At 53.5% G+C, this 18679-nt stretch overlaps 1 protein-coding gene across 1 annotated transcript in view; it reads right to left on the bottom strand.

The window, feature by feature from the left end:
• RAB6B (RAB6B, member RAS oncogene family) overlaps positions 1–18679 on the bottom strand; it is a 73311-nt gene that overhangs the window by 40744 nt on the left and 13888 nt on the right. Inside the window, exon 2 of the mRNA XM_075546908.1 lies at positions 7117–7175. Within this exon, the coding sequence (XP_075403023.1) occupies positions 7117–7175 (59 nt within the window). The remainder of the gene's footprint in view (positions 1–7116; positions 7176–18679) is intronic.

Here is an 18679-nt window from a genome sequence, read left to right as displayed (position 1 = left end):
CCTCCTGCAGAGTTAGCACCCACGCTTGGAACTCGCTGTGAGAAACACCACTTGTTTGTGGTATTTGTTAGAGTAGCACTGGATAACTAAGACCACTGCAGAAGCTGGTGTCTGCAAAAGATGAAACACTGCTGTATTAATGTAAGAAGATTAACACACTGCTAAAGACAACCTAGGATTGGAATTCATGTTTGCCCAGAAGTTTGAAAGCCAAGTGTCACTGCACAGAGTTTCAATGCCACTCCCTGCTAAAGTTAACCTCCATGGGCTGTGGGCATAATAACCCCACTGCCTGTACTGGCAGGAATCCCATCAGAACGGCCCGGTTGGTTCCGGTCTTCAGCTGCTGGCTACTCTTACACCTCAATGACAAGTTGGCTCTATCATTATTGACTTAGTTTGTTTGGTCTGCTTTTCTGTAGAGTGTGCATTTGTGCCAACACTGCTTTCGGCCTATACATTTTCCACATTTAGGTTTTAAAACCTGTGTGAATATGATCTGTACACGAATAAATGACAATTCTGTTGCCGGAAGAGTGTTATGCATGCCACAAACACATGCGTGTGCACACTCCACCTGCCTGAGGTCTGGCAGGCCAAGCATGAGCAGAATGGGCTCCCCAGAGAGAGACTTCAGAACATCAAATGTCATGCTCGGCACACACTGTGGTTCTGACACAATGCACCTTCGCTGCGCACCAGAAGAGGCTGCTCCTGTGCCTGGGCAGCCCCCTGCCCACCCCACCCACCTCCGGTGAAAGGCAAGCCCCGCACTACAAGGTCAACTGCTGGTGGCAGGGGCGGGAGAAGCATGGTAGTTTGAGGACCGCTGAGTGGCTGGACAGCCCAAAGACCTAAGGACCAGGCCCAGTAAACACCCATTTACTTCAGGAAACTACGGTGCAAACATTGCACAAAGAAGCAGCTCATCATTTTGAGAAACACTGTGAGAACAAAAGGAAACACACATCACCAATATGGTCCTGGAGGCAGGGGGGTGGGGTGGCTCTGAAAGGTCAGGGGCTGAGCCAGCAGGCACAAGAAGGGCCAGAGAGGAGGAGCCGGGGGAGGGGGGCTAAGTCAAAGGCATGCTGAGGCCCAGGTCAGAGCTGCCAGTGCTTAAGGGGGTCAGCCTGGGAGGCCCCACGCCTAATGCAGGTCAGGCTCAGTCAGGTGCAGGGATGAGAGCTGGTAACCATGCAGGCCTGCCTTTGAGCGCACAATGGGGCAGCCTTTCTGCTCCCTTCCCAAAGGCACTAAAGGACCCAAGAAAGGACTGACCCAGCGCAGGCTAACATTGCCCGCCCCTCTCTCAGTGTCCTGCCTGAGAATATGCTCCAGTAGGCCATGGCCCTCTTGGCGGCAGCCCAGCAGTTCATCAGGCCTTGTGCTATGGAGCAGATTTAGGGACAAACCAGGGGATTCTCAGCCTCAGTGGTAATTTCCCCTCAACCTCTTTTTGAAATGAGCTGAGTCTGTAAGGCTCCTGAACAAAGTAGCGGGGGGGGGGGGGGGGGATTTGGGAGTGGGGGTGGCTCCTTAAAAAGTGCTCACACAGGAGTGTTAAGTGCTATCTAGTTGCTTGGACTCACAAGTACAACAGGAAGAAACAATGCCTGATCCTGCGCCCATCCTCACAATGTCCTTCTGTTTGAGCCCTTGCTGCAGCCAGCGGTGTCAAGCCGTTCTGCTGAGGGCCTTCCTCCTGTGTGATGACCAAACACGAGGTCCTTCTCCAGAGACTGCTCTCTCCTAATAACATGTCCCAAACGCAGGAGCTTGTCTTTTCCTCTAAGGAACATTCTCGCTGCACCTACGCCAAGACAGGCACCACGGGGTGCTCTCACAATTCTTTGCCAGCCCCGTAGTTCAAAAGTGTCCATTCTTCCTCGTCTTCTTGACTCAGTGGCCAACTTCCACATGCATGAGGTGCTTGGAAATACCATGGCTTGGGTCAGGCACACCTTAATCCTCAAAGTAACATCCTTGCTTTTCAAACTTTAAAGAGTTCTCATGCCACAGAACTTGGATTTCTTGCCTGCCGCTTCCATGAGCACTGATTGTGGATCCAAGCAAGGCAAACTCCTTGACAACTTCAGTCTTCTCTCCAGTTATCACGGCGTTACCTATCGGTCCCGTTGAGAGGATTTGGGTCTTCTTCACGTTGAGTTGTAATCCATCCCAAAGACTGCAGTCCTCCATCTTCCTCAGCAAGTGTTCCAAGCCGCCCGAGGCAATGCCGATGTGCAGCCAAGAGAGAGAACCAGGAGGGACCCAGAAGAGCCCCGCTGCTCCCGCGCAGCCCCCTGCAGAAGACTGAAGTCTTTCATTAGGGGTCAGGCCCGCGGATGCGTTTCACGTGGTCTGGATAGGGCCGATGCCTGCACAGAGCCACATTTCTGGATCCCAGCAAGCTTGCTCTGTATTAAAATTTGAGAGTAGTTTTAGCCCTCAACTCATGACCATGGCACAGTATTGCTCCCTAAGGTGTTCTTAGCAGTAATCTCCATGGAAAAAAACACCAACTCTGCCTTCCACAGAGACACTGGAGAGGTCCGAACCACCGACCTTTGGGTCAGCAGCTGACCCCAACCTCTCATGCTTCCAGGGCTCCTTAAGGGAACTGTGGCAGGCATGATCTCGTCTGTGAGTCCCGATTGTTCACTTCTTCTACTGAGGAGATTCAGACGGGGTGATGGCAGGAAGGGGAGAGGACATGTGCGCAGCGAACAAGGTGTAGAGGGTGGGGGTGCTGGCAGGGGACATGTATGCCAGGATGGAGGGTAGAAGCCTGCTCTCCCAAGGCCTCCAGCGGGTGTCTCCTGGGGCCTGACGACAGACGGAAACTCCCAAGGTCTAGCAATAGGAGCTCGCTCTGCAGGCCCGAGCTTTGAGGCTGGCCTCTTGAGTCTCAGGTTTGCCCCCTGCCTTGTGGTCTCCTCAGGCCTGTGCCCCAGCTGAGGGCAGAGGGCCAGAGTCTGTGTCAGTTCCTGATCTGCACTCCACAGAGGGAGCAGGCATGTCCTCAGAGTGAGTGGATGAGACGAGCTACAGAGACAGCGTCATGCAGAAAGGCTGGAACACGCTCTTCCTTGGGCACAGTCTGGGCACCTGAGCCAGGCTGTGGGACTCACTGCTGAGGGTCAGGGTGGCTGTGTATGGGGTTGGGTGGGGTGGGTGTGGAGGCCGGAAGTTACCATGTTGGGGGAAACTTGGAAAAGAGGGGGACGATTAGGTTTATCCCCCTGCAGACTCCTTGGGAATCTTTACTTCCCAAACCTCTTTGCCACCAAGTTAAGAAAGCAAAATAAACAAAGTAACATTTCCCCATCTGGCTCTCCAGAGAATTCATTAACATGCAGCAGTGTGTGCACACAGAATCAGAGCCCTGGCCACCCAGCCTAATTACCACTTTAAAGGGCAGGGAAAAAGAATGCCACCTGCTCCCCCCACCGCTTCCTCTGGGACAAGACCAAGGAGAGGCCTCACGGCCACAGGGCATCGAAAACCCCATGCAGACAGCACTGCTCCTAGGCACAGTACCCCAGCAGTTGCCTCTAACACCTGGTGTGGCCACCGGCATTGTGCAGGGCAGAGGAGCACAGCCAGACTGGGATGTGCACCAATGGAGTCTGGCAAGACTAGATTTGCCCCGAGGGCAGGGTGCCACTGAAGACAGGGCCTCGGGGAGGGCGTCCGGCTGTCCTTTGGGCAGATTTGGAGGTGAGGGTAGGGTAGGGTTAGGGTGGAGGGTACATGAGTTCATTATGTATCCTGCAACTTTGGTTTTGTGTTCACTGATTTGGGTGAACACTTACAGAGCACATTGGTTCTCCACTCAACCATTCCAGAGCCGTGAGTTTGATTTTTGGCTTAGTCTACAATCCATACACATTTGGGTTTGTGACTCAGTCTGCAGCCCCGACAGCATAACCATCGTCTTCCCTCTTCCTCCCTGTTTGCCACTTCCCTTTGTCCTCCCGCCCTGTGAGCTTTGTCCCTGGACCAAGGGCACCCTCTGATCTTACTTGGTGGTGTTTGTTTGCGAGAAGGAGGGAGTGCATTCCTGCCTGCTGTCACCTTCTAGGCCCGCCTGTCCGCCTGCTGTGTCCTGACAGGTGAGCCACAGAATTACATTACCATCAACAGCTGACCAGCACACCTGCTCTGTTTCAAGGTGCTGAGTTTTCTTCTTCATTTTCTGCCCACTCGCTCCAAAACCTTCTCATGGGAGTCTTTCAGAGCAGTCAGCAGGGACTGGGGGCTCCAGTTTGACCTCTGCTCTCTGGGTCCCGTGGCTGGTCTGTTTCCATGCATCTCGTGTTGTCTCCATTTTTCTCTGCTCCGGGGGAGGAGACCCCAACGATGATGGTTAGAGCAGATGTCAGCTGGATGTGTCTGCATGAAGGTAGGGGTGGAGTGCAGCCTAGCCCTCTGGTGACAGCCCGGTGTCATCGCAGGGTGTGTGGCCTTTTTATGAGCAGTACAGTGGACCACTGTCTCTCTTGCCCTTGGCTTCCCTGCCTGCCTGGATTCTGGATCGAGCTCGGGGGCTGGTGGCCCCTCTGAGCTGCCAAAACTGGGAGCTGCTGGTGCCCTCTCTTATTCTGCCAACCTTGGTTCCACGTGACTCTGCACCCGCCAGCCTGTGATTGCCCCGCTTCCCCTTCCTGCTTCACCAGCCAGCCGCTTTGTGAGTCTGGATGGGGCTCCAATTAGCTCTGACCCACTGATGTGAGCTGGACTGGGCTGGGCTGCTTCCTCAATATAAATGCATTTATTGATATGAAATTATTTCTTATGCATATAAGAGTCTTTGGTTCTTTGGGAAATTCAGCCAGTAAATGGCCACTCACAGTTTTTAACACAATAATGATTACTCACTAGAGTAGGATACAGAATGCTCTCGGTGTGGGCTGTTATTCCAATGGGCTTGGTGTACCCAGGTCGATGGTCCTGAGTCCCCAGGCCTAGCAACTCACTCTCTACAGGTGTTCGGTTCTGCCGGAAAACCTGCCATCATGCTGTGCTCTGTCTGCTTTACTCCACCATGGATACATTTGTCCCAGCAGGCATTTGCTCCAAACTGATGAGCCAGAAGGGAGAAATAGGCAGGGCGTGCCAGTAGCCACCATGGCATGAGCCAGTGTGTGGAAGAGTCCTGCCAGCTTCACTGGATGGGGAGCAGTGAGCAGGGAGGCCCACGGACCACGGGAGTGAGAAGTGGAGTAAGACTCCGAGGGTCTCAAGTGTCCTGGGGAGCAGTTGAAGCTCTGATCCACACGGATGCAGACTGTGGCAAAGACCATGCCTGCCACTCACCACTGCTTATAATACTGAGCGGCCAAGAGTGGCGCTGTGTCCCATGGGAGGCATTACAGTCATCGCTAGTTGCCAGAGCGTGGATTCTGATGGACTCCTGGAGACCCCGCGTGTGGAGAGCAGAACTGACCTGCAGGCGGTTCCAGGCTGGGCCCTCTCAGGAGCACACTGCCCAGCCTGGCTTCTGAGGAGCCTCTGGCTGACCTGGAACCACCAACCCTTTGGATAGCAGACTCATGCTGAAGTATTCATGCTGCCTGGGGACTCCCAGGAGACATTATAAGGAACTTAGTAATCAATCATCAAAAGTCTCAAATAATAAAAAATAGATAGTTGAGACCATTCACACACACACACACACACACACACACACACACACAGAGTAACACATCAGACAAGAACTGAAGTCTGTTAAGATTTGCCATCTCGAATCCAAACCGCAACAGTGCACTGCTGTGTCAGCAGAAGAGGTCCTGGCAACCCTGTGGGTCTGCAAAGCCCTGGTCTTCAGGAGACACAGCAGAGGACAAAGCAAGGTCATGCCTCCCAGAGTCCATGCCTCAGATCTACGCATGTCACTCAGAATCCCACGCCCCGAGCCTCGAGGTCCTACCTTACAGTCAGTTCTCACCAGGACCATAGCAGACCCAAAGCAGGACATTGCAGGGAGAGGCAGAGAGTAGGGGGTCTGTGTGAAGCAAGGATACTGGCTGGTTCAGAGGAAACAGCTAGACTATAAAGCAGGCACACAACAGTGAGCCGCAGTATGCTGTATGACTCAGTTTGGGAAGGCAGAGGGACAACTTAGAACAGCAGTTCCCAGTGAGTTCTATAAATATTTGTCCTTAAAGCCCTTGATGACCAAAGGAATCCATGGCCAAATACATCTGGCACACTGCATCTTCTTTCAGCAAAGCAAAACCACACGTGGGCAGAGGCAAGGCCTGGAGAAGTCCTGCAGCAGGCAAGCCCATTCACTCTGTTCACGCAGCACCCCCTAAACCTCTGTAAGCACAGAAGCGCCCTTATCCTATTTTTTAACCCAAGGTATAGTTGCCAATAGCTCTTAGAAGCAGTAGGGTAGAGAAAAATGCATTAGCACTTGCAAAAGTTATCTTTTCTCTTAAAAGTAGTTGAAATGCTTAAGCTTGGAGACAAGCTATAGCTGCAGGGACAATTCACAAACCTCCCCACACTGCCCACTGGCGCCGGAAAAGCGACCGTTATGCACCTCCTCCGACTCACCTTGATGCCACCTGGAACACCGCACTCGGCCTCTGGTGGTCCCCAGCCTCTTCGTCAAGAACCATGAGCCAAAGAGGTCGCTCTCTGCAGCCTCCGCCCACATGGAACAGTGCGACACCAGGCCAGGCCCCGCTCCGCCCCAGCACCTCGCCCTCATGCTCGCCACGCTCCAGGAGCAATCCTCCTAATGCTTCCACTTCCACCTCTGGTTTCTCACCTTGCCCATCTGCCTCCACCTGACGACCTACCACTCACCCATCCAAGTAACCAAGCCCACGAGGGCCGCAGGCTGCCCGTGAGCAGCAAGAGCACACAGATGGAAATGGCTTGTCAATTTTCCTAATCCCCCCCTGAAAATGTTTCCTTTGACCAAGCTTTGGTTTTTCAGCAGAGGCTGGGACCTTTACTCGGCGGGAGCCTGCACACAGACCTCCTCCAAAGCTAAATGGCCGCCCTGTAGCCCAGGACACCTGCTCTCCTCCCAGCACCCACACGTCCCACAAAGAGGCCGGGCCAGGCTTCAGACACCGGAGGAGTCGAGGACCTTACCTGGTACGTGTTGTCAAAGCTGTCATACATGAACCTCGTGATCAGAGACGTCTTCCCGACTGCAAAACAAGAAGAGAGTTGCTCAGCCTCGGCCACCCAGTGCTCAGCAGCTGCTGACTCTGACTCCTGGTGACCCAGGTGTTGTCAGAGAAGAATGGGGCTCCTGGGGGTGGGGGGGTTCCTTCTTCTTTAAGCAGGTTACACCAGGCATTCCTGAGTGGTGCCCACACGCTCAGAGACTCAGCTGCCCACAGGAAGGTCGGGGGTCGAAATCCACCTTCAGGCGACAGGGAACAAAAGCTGACCCACTTTCCACAGAAGCTGCAGGAAGAACCCCAGCTCCATACCGATTCCAAAGAGTGCTTTTTCAGAATTAGCGGGGCTCTTGACTCCTGCTCACAGTTAGTTCTAGCCTGCCCTGTGGGTTCACTAGGAGGTGGCATTGTCTCGGCGGCAGTGAGATCAACAAGCTTTTCTTCCCAGGAGTCCCTGGGTGGGATCAACTTTCAAGCTTTCTGCTAGCCAATCATGTCTGGCATGGGTCAGCTCTTCCAAACCCGTTTCACACAGAGCAAACGGGCAGAAAATGAAATCAAACGCAAAGCACACAGAGGAGGGATCAGCTGTGAAAAGAGAGAAGTGGAAAGCCGGCCCAGAGGGATCCCGGGACTGAGTCCCGTTACCAGGTAGGCTGCGGGCCTGAGTGCTGGGTGCACCTTTGGCAGGAAAGGCTCCCAGTGCCAAGAATTCTCTCCCCACACGTGTGGGTCTTCCCGGGCCCCAGAGAGGCCAGTGGACACAAGGCCACCTGAGAAGAACTGGAGCAAGTGGACACAGGACCAGATGTGTGTGTCCTTCTACAAGCATGGCCTTTCCACAGAGCACACCCAGCAACGGGAGCATGCTGCTTCCCATGTTTCCATCTCGGGACTGATGAGGAAGGCATTTGCACAAGGCCACCGCATGGCCAGGAGCCATGGGAAGCACGGCACGCTCCAGCGTCCCTCGTGGGTCAGACTGTTCTTCACAGGGTGCGCCTGCGGGTCCAGCTCGCCACAGGATGGTCAGTCTCCCCCTAGAGTAGCGGTTCTCAACTGTGGGTCGTGACCCCTTTGGGGGTCGAACGACCCTTTCACAGGGGTCGCCTAAGACCATCGGAAAACACATATTTCCAATGATCTTAGGAACTGAGACACTGTTCTTCTATCCGTCTCCAGGCGGGTCCGCCCACATGCAGATACACCCACCTAGGAGTGCCCGCTGTGAAGACTGTTACCCATGCTATACCATGCTTCCAGGCAAAAATTCACTTATTTGTCATTAGAAAGAAATATTTCACAGTATATAATGGCATATTGTTTCGTGACTAACCACTATGCTTTAATTATGTTCAATCTGTAACAATGAAAATACATCCTGCATATCAGATATTTACATGATGATTCATGACAGTAGCAAAATTAAAGTGATGAAATAGCAACGAAAACCATTTTATGGTTGGGGGTTCACCGCAACATGAGGAACTGTCTTAAAGGTTTGCGGCACTAGGAAGGTTGAGAACCACTGCTCTAGATGGTCAGATCCATCTAGAAAGACCAGGAAGAGGGACATCCAGCCACTGTGACAGCCTGGACTGTCCCACACTGGGCGCATGCCTTCTAAAGGGCCGCAATGTCCTATGGGACTGGCTATGAGAAACCAGATGTCTCGGGGAACGAATAAATACTGCTAATTTTCCTAACTGCAGGGGTTGGCTTCTGATCTGACCCTGTGCCAGCCCCCTGGGACCTGGTGGTGGTAGAAATGCCTACTGTGGTCTATCTAATAATCTGTGCAGGGAAGGAGGGTGGGGCTGACACAGGGTGCTTCCGTGCACACATGCCCTGCATTTCTGTCCTTCCTGTGAGGCCAGGGACGGGTGGGGGAGGCTTGTCCAGCTGCGCCTGGATCCAGCCTGGGCCCTTTCTGCTCTGGGCTGCAGGAGACATCTCTGGCAGAAGATCCAAATGCTTTCATCCTGCCCCTTCCCACTCCCCCAAGGAAGATGTGCACAGGCTGGCCTGGCAGCCCTCCCCTGGGAGTGCTCTATACCAGTTTCAAAGCTTCTGTCATAGTATTTAAAAATTGCCACCAAACTGTCTCCAGCCCACGGTGGCCCCAGCCCATAACTGTGTTCTCTGGAAGTTTTGCTGGCTAGTTTTTCAGAAGCAGAATCTCCAGTCTTTCTTCCAAGGTACCTCTGGGTGGACTAGAACCCATGCCCACCTTTAGGTGAGCAGCCAGACCTGAGACCCATGGGCACCATGCTACCCGAGGAGCTAAGGTGCACCACTTACAACAGCTCGTGGTACCCACCTCTTGGTGCAGACACGTGTCTAAGGAGAAGAAAGCAGAAAGAACATCGGCAGGCTTCGCTGTTTGGGGTAAAACCACAAGACTCCCTCTTTGGACAGAATTGGTTAGCCACGTTCAGATCTAGCCAGGGCCCCTTCTTAGCTGTGTCACCCTGAGATAGTTGCCACCTTCTGACCTCCGTTCATCATTCTAAAGTGGATCGATGGTATCACAGGCTTCAGAGGGCTGCAGGACGAAGCTGATGTGCTGCAGGCACAAAGAAAACGCTTGGAAGGGGCAGGAGGGAGCAGTGTCGTCCAGAAATAGCTGGTGCCGTGGTGTCCAGAGCATCAAGGGGGGATAAGAAATACCAGGGCCACATTTCCGAAAGGGAGTCTCTGTGGTGGGCTGTCAGGCACCCAGAGCACTTCTGATTTCACCTCAAGACTGCTCTCAGTGCTTCTGATAGAAATGAATCTGTGAGGTACTTTCAAGTGGCTTTCAACCTTGCCTTCAAAATGTCATATGAATGTGAGAAGCAGGGGGCTCCTCCACCTTCAGGATCAGCTCTGAGAGCAGGAGGCCATGGACAGAACCAGCTCGGAACAGTACAGGAAGCAGGCGATGCACACTGAGCCGAACCGTGAGCTGGCAAGAAGCAGGCAAAATCGGGAGGAGGGGGGCGCCACAGCTTTGTCCCCTTTAGGAGCAGTGCAAAGTGACTGTCTCCTGAGCACAAGAGTGCTCCCAGATGCTGCAGGTGGCCTCCCAAGGCCGTGGCAACTGAGTGCCATGCACCCCCGGGAGAAAGGATGCGCTTCTGGGAGGAGAGAGCAGGAAGAGGAGATTCTCTTCTCCCTACAGGTTCTTCCCTGGGGCAATGGAGCAGCAGAGCGAGTAACAGTGGGATCCTACCGCGCCACTAAAGGCACAGAAGGGTCACAGCAGCAGAGAATTTACAACCGCGGCAAGGGGTTTGGACGCCAAGCTGTTCTTCCTAAGAACAGCAGCCAGGGCGCGTGGGGCTGGCCCACCCAGTGAAGCCCAGGTAGAAGGAAAACCACCTAAGAAAGCAAGGTGTTCAGAGACATCTGCAGGTTGCTTCGATGCTTCGAAGGTTTCAGCGGAGCTTTGGGACTACAGTGGACTAGGAAGAAAGGAAGAGAGGTTTGGCAAACTTCTTCTTCAGAGAATCAGTCAAGGAAAAGCCTCCGGTTCATAACAGTTGGATTGTTGTACTTGGGTCACTGTGAGTCAGCGGCCAACTTAAGAAGCAGGGCCAGGCAGGAGGAATGGAGAGGTGTAGGCTCTGGCCAGCACCAATGTCCCTGAGCACCCCACCGACCCCCTAACAGGCAATATGAGCACCCAGTATTGGGGGAAGGGGTGTGTTTCAGGCACACGGTGGGGCTGTGCCAGGCACAGGGTTTACAGGGTGAAGAGATGCACCTGGTGGCCTGGGGCAGCCCTGTGCCTGCAGCCACACTGCAGGAATCCCCTAAGCACCCCCCCCTTTTAGTCACCTACTCCCACTCGGATACTGACGTCATCTCTGTTGACACAGGGGTCAGAGCTGAGGGAGTGGGGGGTGCAGGATGTGGCTGTCCCACCTGAGCCTGAGTTCCCCCCCTTGGCATCTCTAGATCATGCTGGGTCAGTCTCTGCCGGGTCATTACCGCCACCATGCCAGACATCATCAAGCCCCACCGTGCCAAAGCACCCTTTTTAATCACAGCAGAGCTGACGATGGGGCCTCTTTCACCCGGGAGGGTTGACCCAATCTGGAAGATGGGAACCAGTGACACAGGGCAGGTGCGGCAATCCAGAGCAAGGGTGTGGAGTGGCCGGCCCAGTGGTGGTGGGGCTGGCTGGCGGTCTCCCTCTTGCTTCCACTGAACTAAATGCTTCCTGCTGCCCGCTCGGCCCGCTCTCTCATCTCGCATAACACACACCCCCTCACTCCACCACACCTGTCTGGAAACCACTCACCCTCTCCCTGGTGACCAGGACACTGGTGGGGACCAGGGGGAGGTCTGGGAGCTCGGCCTCTCATGTTTCCATCTCTCTGGGGCCTCCCTTCCCCACCTGGACCCAACACCCAAATAGCCTACCATCCTTCTCTCCGGAGCACCCTGCTACTCACACTGGGATTGTTGAGACGTAAGGGTGGGCCCTGGTCCCTCCTGTGTTCAGATCACTTCCTCGACATCTCTTGGCCCCTTCTACTTGGGAACAGCTCCTGATGGGTACAGCCCACACCTCTCAGCTCCTCCAGCCTCCACAACCCTGGGCACATGGAAGAACATGCCTGTGTTCTTCAGTGCGGCTCATCTGGTCAGGGTGGATGTGTCCTTTCCCCCAGCGCCACCCCCGCCTCCATGAGCACAGGGCTCAGTGGGGGGGCTCCCCAGTGTCCAGGGGGCTGGCCAGCACTCAGAGCAAAGCTGGACAGCACACTCCGACTTGACGTCAGAAAGGTCCCCCTACCCCGCAGCCCTTTGTCTCTGCGACGCTGTCTGGTTAGAGCTTATTTTAAAGGAGCTCCTCATGCCCGCCTGTGCCAACCTCCATCCACCATGGCCGACCTAACGAGAGGAGACGATGAAGCAGGTGAAGAGCCCGCCCTGTGCAGATCTCCCCTCCGTTCTGAAGGGAAGAACCCCCTGCCTCCATCCACACCCGACCCTCAATGCTGCTGGTTGGAAGGTACCAGGAGCGGGAGATGGCGAGGCTGGCACCCCACTGCCCTGCACGTGCTTTCAGGTGCATCAGGAGGGGTGTGGAGCATGTGCGGCACCTGCCTAAACAGGACCATGGGCAGTGGCTGCACCAGGTAGAGTGGGGTGGGCAGGTAGGTGGGTTCAGCCTCCCCACCCAGCCCTCTTGTCAGCTGCCACAGGCAACGGAGGAGTGGGGAGCCGCCCCCTCACAGGGCTTTGTTCTCAAGGTCACACTGCCCCCGGGCCTTCTAGTAACAGCTCACAGCTACCACTGTGTGTAGCTCTCTCAGCAGCTGAAAGCTCGGCTCCACTGCTGGGGTTTTATTAAAAGTAAGCAAGCTAATCGTGACTGGCTCCTTTTTTCCCTCTCACAGCTCATGGCTCAGCAATATTCTCCTCATCTTCTGGCAGTTTGGTCCCACGTGATGAAGCAGGGAGATTCACTTTCCTCCTTTCACTGAAATGCGGGAGAGACACGTCCTAGCTGAGCACCTAGCAGGTGCCTGCATCCCGAGAAGGGATTCCGTGTCTCTACTTGGTGCAGGCCGAGCACATGTGGATTTCCTCATCTGATCTCCATCCGGGCCCAACCAGGGAGCTCCTGGTCCCAGTCAGTAATGGGTGAGCAGTAGGGCTGGGGTTTGGACCCAGATCTGATGCCAAAGTCCCCACCCCCCATGACACAGTGTTGGTTTATAGAAAGATGTGTCCAGCAGCCAAAGAGGAAGGAAGCCCTAGAAGCGTGGGTCCAGGCAATGGGGCCATCGGGCAGGCTATGTGGACGAGGCAGGACAACAGCTGGAAGGATGCAGGTGAGGAGAATGGTGGATATTCCGGGCAGAGGAGCAAAGCACAGAGCAAAGCGCAGAGGTGGGGAGATTGAAGAGAGGCGGGCTGAGGGAGCAGGGTGGGCCCGGGAAGGAGCACATCCAGGGGCCACTGACTGACTCATGGGACCCCACATGTATCAGAGGGGAACTGTGCTCCCCTCCACTCTAATGGCTGCTTTTTCAGAACATGGTCACCAGGCCTCGCTTCTACTAAGGTGACTCTGGGTGGACCCAAACCGGCAGGCTTTCCGTTCAGCAGCAAATATGTTAACCATTCCAACCACCCAGGGCCTCCAAAATCTGTTCAACAAAGCTCTGTGTGGATACCAATTGACAAAAAAGTGAAGCCCACCTCTGGGGCCAGTGGTGGGGGCAGGGGGGTCTGGCTGGCAGTAAGCCGCAGGGCACACGGGGGCAGGGGCCAGACTCACAGCCATGCTGGCCACTTTAGGGGCATGGGTGCTCTCCCCAGGGCAAGGAGAGCGTTTCCAACATTCTTCGCCGCACCTTCTTATGCCTTAACACTGGCATTCCCCCAAGTGGTGAATCTGGGTTGGTCTGTGACCTGGGCAGAAATGACATTAAGTGACACCCAAGGCTGGGTTGGAAAAGGCAGTGCAGTCACACAGGCTGGTGTGCTTCTTCCATGTGGGTTTTCTTGCTTCTCAACTAGATGGCCGCTTGTTTAGCTTCAAACCTTTAAGACCCCAGAGGCTCTATATTTTGATAGCTGGGCACCATCAGCTTTCTTCACTACATTTGCTTACGCACTCACTTTGTCTTCAGCGAATGTGTGGGGAAGGTGAGCATCACGAATGCTAGGTTAATAGAACAAAGAGTTCTTGTGCTGAGCGAGTACTTGAGTAGAGACCCAATGCCCATCTGCTACCTTAATACTAAACCTATAAATTAGGATCAGTTATCAGGCATTAAAAACCCAGAACAAAAAAATCATATCATTGTGAATGAGGGGGACTGCGGAGTGGGGACCCAAAGCCTATCTCTAGGCAATTGAACAGGGAGGAGACAAGCCAGTCAGGGGGCACTAAAGCACCGATTAAACATACAACTTTCCTCTAGTTCTTTAATGATGCTTCCTCCCCACCCCTCCCCCACCACCATCATGACCCCAATTCTACCTTACAAATCCGGCTAGACCAGACATGTATATGGGTACAGATAAGAACTGGAAACACAAGGAATCCAGGACAGATAAACCCCTCAAGACCAACATTGACAGTAGCCACGCCAGGAGGGGAAGGGGAACGTGGGGGGAGAAAGGGGAAACTGATCACAATGATCTACCTATAACCCCCTCCCAAGGGGATGGGCAACAGTAAAGTGGGTGAAGGAAGACATCGATCAGTATAAGACATGAAAAAATAATAATAATTTATAAATTATCAAGGGTTCCTGAGGGAGAGAGGGGAGGGGGTAAAATGAGAAGTTGATATCAAGGGTTCAAGTAGAAAGAAAATGTTTTGAAAATGATGATGGCAAAATGTATAAATGTGCCTGACACAATGGATGGATGGATGGATGGATGGATGGTAATGAGTTGTACAAGCCCCCAATAAAATGATTTTTTTTTAAAAGAGAAGGCAGCATAGTGTCTGCCTACAGATCTCAGGCTCTCACTCCCTGGAGGCTCGCCCTTCACTGCAGCCACTGTGCTGCGAGGAAGCCCCAACCAGTGTCCACAGTGCAGACCTGGAGCTGCCCACGTGGTCAGAAATGGAGTCTCCCAGCCAACAGCCAGCACCTCTACCAGACACGTGAGTACGTGAGCCTGCGGATGGCATGAGTGCCCAGCCCGCAAGCTGCCCTGCAGACGGTGTGGAACAAGCCCTACCAAGGCTTGTTCACACTGTGAATTGGTAAGCATACTAGTCTCCATCTTGAGTTACACCATGGGTTGGTTTGTAACCCAAACGAACCCGTTTCGGGGGACGAAAAGGTAAACTGCTGTGGGCACAGTAGGGAAGGCAGGATCTCACTGAGAGCAGAGGCAGCGGGGAGAGGGGACAGGAGCTAGGGCTGCCAGGTTAGGACGAGAGCTCCGTATCCATCCCTGACCCTGCCTCAGACCCAGCGGGTGACAGAGTCATTCCTGAGCTAAGTCAAACTGCAAGAGAAACAACTAGCAAGCGATCGCTCTGGCTTCAGGTCACTCTCAAAGCCTTTTCTAACAGTCTCAGACCAAAGCGCCAGTACTGTGCTCAGGGGAGAAAAAGAATGAACAGTAATTCAGTCTCACGTGGGCTTATTTTCCATTACGGGCATCACCGCGCACAGCTATGTCTTGCTGAGATGTTGTGTGAGATCTTGGCCAGGTGTCTTGCACACCTGTGGATGCTCAGTCCCACACGCCACCAGTGCAGGAGGGGCCTGCACCACAGCTTCTCACCCACTCGCCCTTAGGTCCCCTCTCTGTGGCAAGGCCCAGGCCACTATGCCTCGGGTGCATCCTGGGGGAGGGGCCCTATATTATAGGTAAATTTCAGAGGGGGTGGTGGGAGGCTTCTCCTCCTTGGGGTTTCCCTGCATCAGCCCTGCGCTGGACACAGAAATCACAGCCAAAGGGCAGGTGCACCTCTACCCTCAAGCAGGCCGCATGCAGGGAGGGGGCCAGGCTGATGCAAATTCCTACCCCACGGGCTCTGTGGGAGGGTGCGATGGAGAGACCAACAGAAAGGGAAGCTCACTATTGCCCGGGTGGAGAGGATTCCACCCACAGGCTGCCTCAGAATCTGCTCTCTGGCTCGCATCCACACTACCAACCCCACAAGGTCCACCATGCTCCTGGCCAGACAGTGCGATCCAGCTTGTCCCGCAGGTCCACCAATCATGGGACCCTGAAGTAAGTCACAGCCTCCTGGGGGGCTGCCTACACACTCTGCTCACAGCCTGAGCTTGGCCTCAACTGGGAAATCTGCTTCTCCAAGGCTCAGGCCAGCAGCCAATCCTCAGGTGACACCCATTCAGCTCAGGTCTCAGAACACAGATGGGGGATGCTGTGTGTGGGCAGGGAAGGGCCTACTGAGGGGTCCCAGGCCCACCCTGCAGCTGGGAAGAAACCCTGGCTAGCCCACATCCCCCAGCCCCGGTGTCCACCACAAACCCCCATGACAGCCTGGCCACGGGCCCTGCAGTAACAGAAGAGGTAGGGACACCAGCGACATCTCTTATCTGATCCTTGTGTCCTTCTGCCCAGTTTGCACAAAGCAGATGTGGGGGGGAACAGCAGGGGAGGGATGTCTGGGGATCAGGCCCCTCCTGGCCCCCCAGCTACCATATGCTCAGAACGGGCAGGGTCGCATGCCTTGCCCATGCCTACCTCAGCCTGAGGGGCTGGCTGGCTCACCACCGACTAAATGAGGAAACACATGAAAAATCCCATTTCAAACCATCCCCCTACAGACCCAGAATTAATTAAGAAATTAAGTGATTAAGAAATATGCAAAGCTCTTCATTTGGGCACTTTAATTAAGTGTGTGAATTCCCTCTGCCAGAGGGCACTCAGCCTCCTGAGCCTTTCCAAGGGGCCCAGGGAAGACCAGTGATGGACAATGAGTGGCATGGGGGGAGGCCAGCAGGCCCGAGGTGGGGGGGGGGGGCTCTGCCACAGGAGCAGGGCTCACTCCTCTTGCCTACTCATTGAAAGCTCCTGTTTTATGGTCTTCCCTTCAACGCGGAGGGGCCTTGCAGGACAGTGCAGCAACCTCCTATTTCTCCCTCAGAGCAGCTGTTAGGTTTGAACCCCTGACCTTGTGGTGGGCAGCCCAATGATTCACACACGGCACCACCAGGGCTCCTTATCTAAGACCAGAGACCCCCCTCCTTGCCCCCCCCACAGTCCTGTCTCAGAGGCTGTGGAATCCTGTCCCCTGCCCTGGCCCTGCCTGTCTGCCGGAAAAGGCCCAATGTGAGGCTGCAGGAAGGAATCCTCAGGCTCCCTATGTGGCCTCAGACCCATCACTGCCACCTCCAGGTCTCAGCAAGACAAGTAGGTCATCAGTGTAAGAGTCCAAGCTTCAACCAGGTGGGAACACATGGACAGAAAAATATAAGATAAATAGAGGGCATTGCCACCCCCAAACCTAAGACCCTGGGCAAGTAGTATTCCAGTGTCTGAGAGCTCAGAGTGGCTTCTCAGGATGACTGCTCCTTCACCTGGGTCCTGCTGGCTGGGTACTTCTCCTGAATACATTCAGCTCAGTTCCATGGGCACCAGGGACATGACAGTCTGTTGGGAATCAGGGCCAGGGGCTGGGAGGTTCGGCCTCAGTCTCCCTTCCTAAACATCCTTCCTGGCCTACCTCTTGCTTTTATTCCCACGGGTTCCACAGTTGGCAGGAAAAGACAAGTCCAGAGGAATAGGGTGTTGTGGGGGCTCGGCTGGGAGATGTGTTCTCCTGAGATGCCCATATGTGTACCTTTCGCCCAGTACAGGCTCCTCCCTTACAACTGGGTTATAATACATGGCTTAGGATTTTCTCCCTAGATGCTCCAATGAGACCCTCCCAGAAACCACCAACATGAACTTAATGAACTCACTCTTGGCCTGAATATAGAGGCCAAGGCACAGTTCCAGCACCAGTACCCAGCAGAGAACTTTGTTCCTGGACCAGCTCTGCTGAGAGTCAGGCCCCTGCTCCAAGCCTGCTTGTCTGATCTTCCCGGAAAATTTGTACAGGAATATAAAAATACAACATTGAACATTTTAATAACAGAAGTGATTATGCTTTAAAGGAAGAACATACAAAAACAAGATCTATAGTGAAGAAAAAAGCAATCAATTGCAAGTGACCCAGAGCTAACACAGACTTTAGAATTAAAGAAGACATTAAACAATTGTTAAAATTACACGCTGCATGTTCAAAGCTCTACCACTCACTCCTACCAAGTCAGTTCTGACTCACAGTGACCTTATAAAACAAGCAGAACTAACCCTGTGGGTTTATGAGGCTATACATCTCTATGGCAACAGAAAGCCATATCTTTTTCCTGTGGAGCAGTGGGTGGTTTCGAACTGCTGACTTTGCAGTTAGCAGCCTAACGGATAATATATACCACCAGGACTCCTTCAAAACATAGGTAGGTATGTGAAATATATAATTTTTTAAGGCTCTAAGCCAAAGTTCCAGAGATGAAAATGACAATGACTGAGATAAAAATACACCAGCTCGGACAAAGAAGAGATTAGACATTGCAGAAGAGAAGATCAGTGAGCGTGACATGTTAAAAGATAATCTAAAGTGAAACAAACAAAATAGATGAGAGAAGAAATGAGAAGAATGCCAATGCACTTTTCAAAAGATTAGAGAGGTAGGGAGCAGTGACCAGAAAGCTGCTGGAAGAAATGATGATGGAAAACTTTCTAAAATCACAATAAAGCCAAAGCCTGACACTTCACTGAGCCCTGAGCACAGGACACATATACAATTCCACAGCACAGCATCATCAGATGCCACAGACCAGTAAGGCTGTGTTTCCAAAGTGTGCGATCCTGCCTCCTGGGAGGGGGGCAATGGTCCAGGGGGCTATGAAAGCAGATTCCTACCCTACACCGTAGCCCGGATGATGGGATACAGCACACAAGTTGTTCATGGCCAGGGGGCACTGAGTAATTTTTTTTTTCTCTGGAAAAGGCCAAATAAATTTGAGAAGGTATCCTTT

Source organism: Tenrec ecaudatus, chromosome 4, assembly GCF_050624435.1.
Source record: "Tenrec ecaudatus isolate mTenEca1 chromosome 4, mTenEca1.hap1, whole genome shotgun sequence".
Classification (NCBI taxonomy): Eukaryota; Metazoa; Chordata; class Mammalia; order Afrosoricida; family Tenrecidae; genus Tenrec; species Tenrec ecaudatus.
Note: the sequence above shows the minus strand (reverse complement) of the source record. Positions and strands in the feature narration are given on the sequence as shown.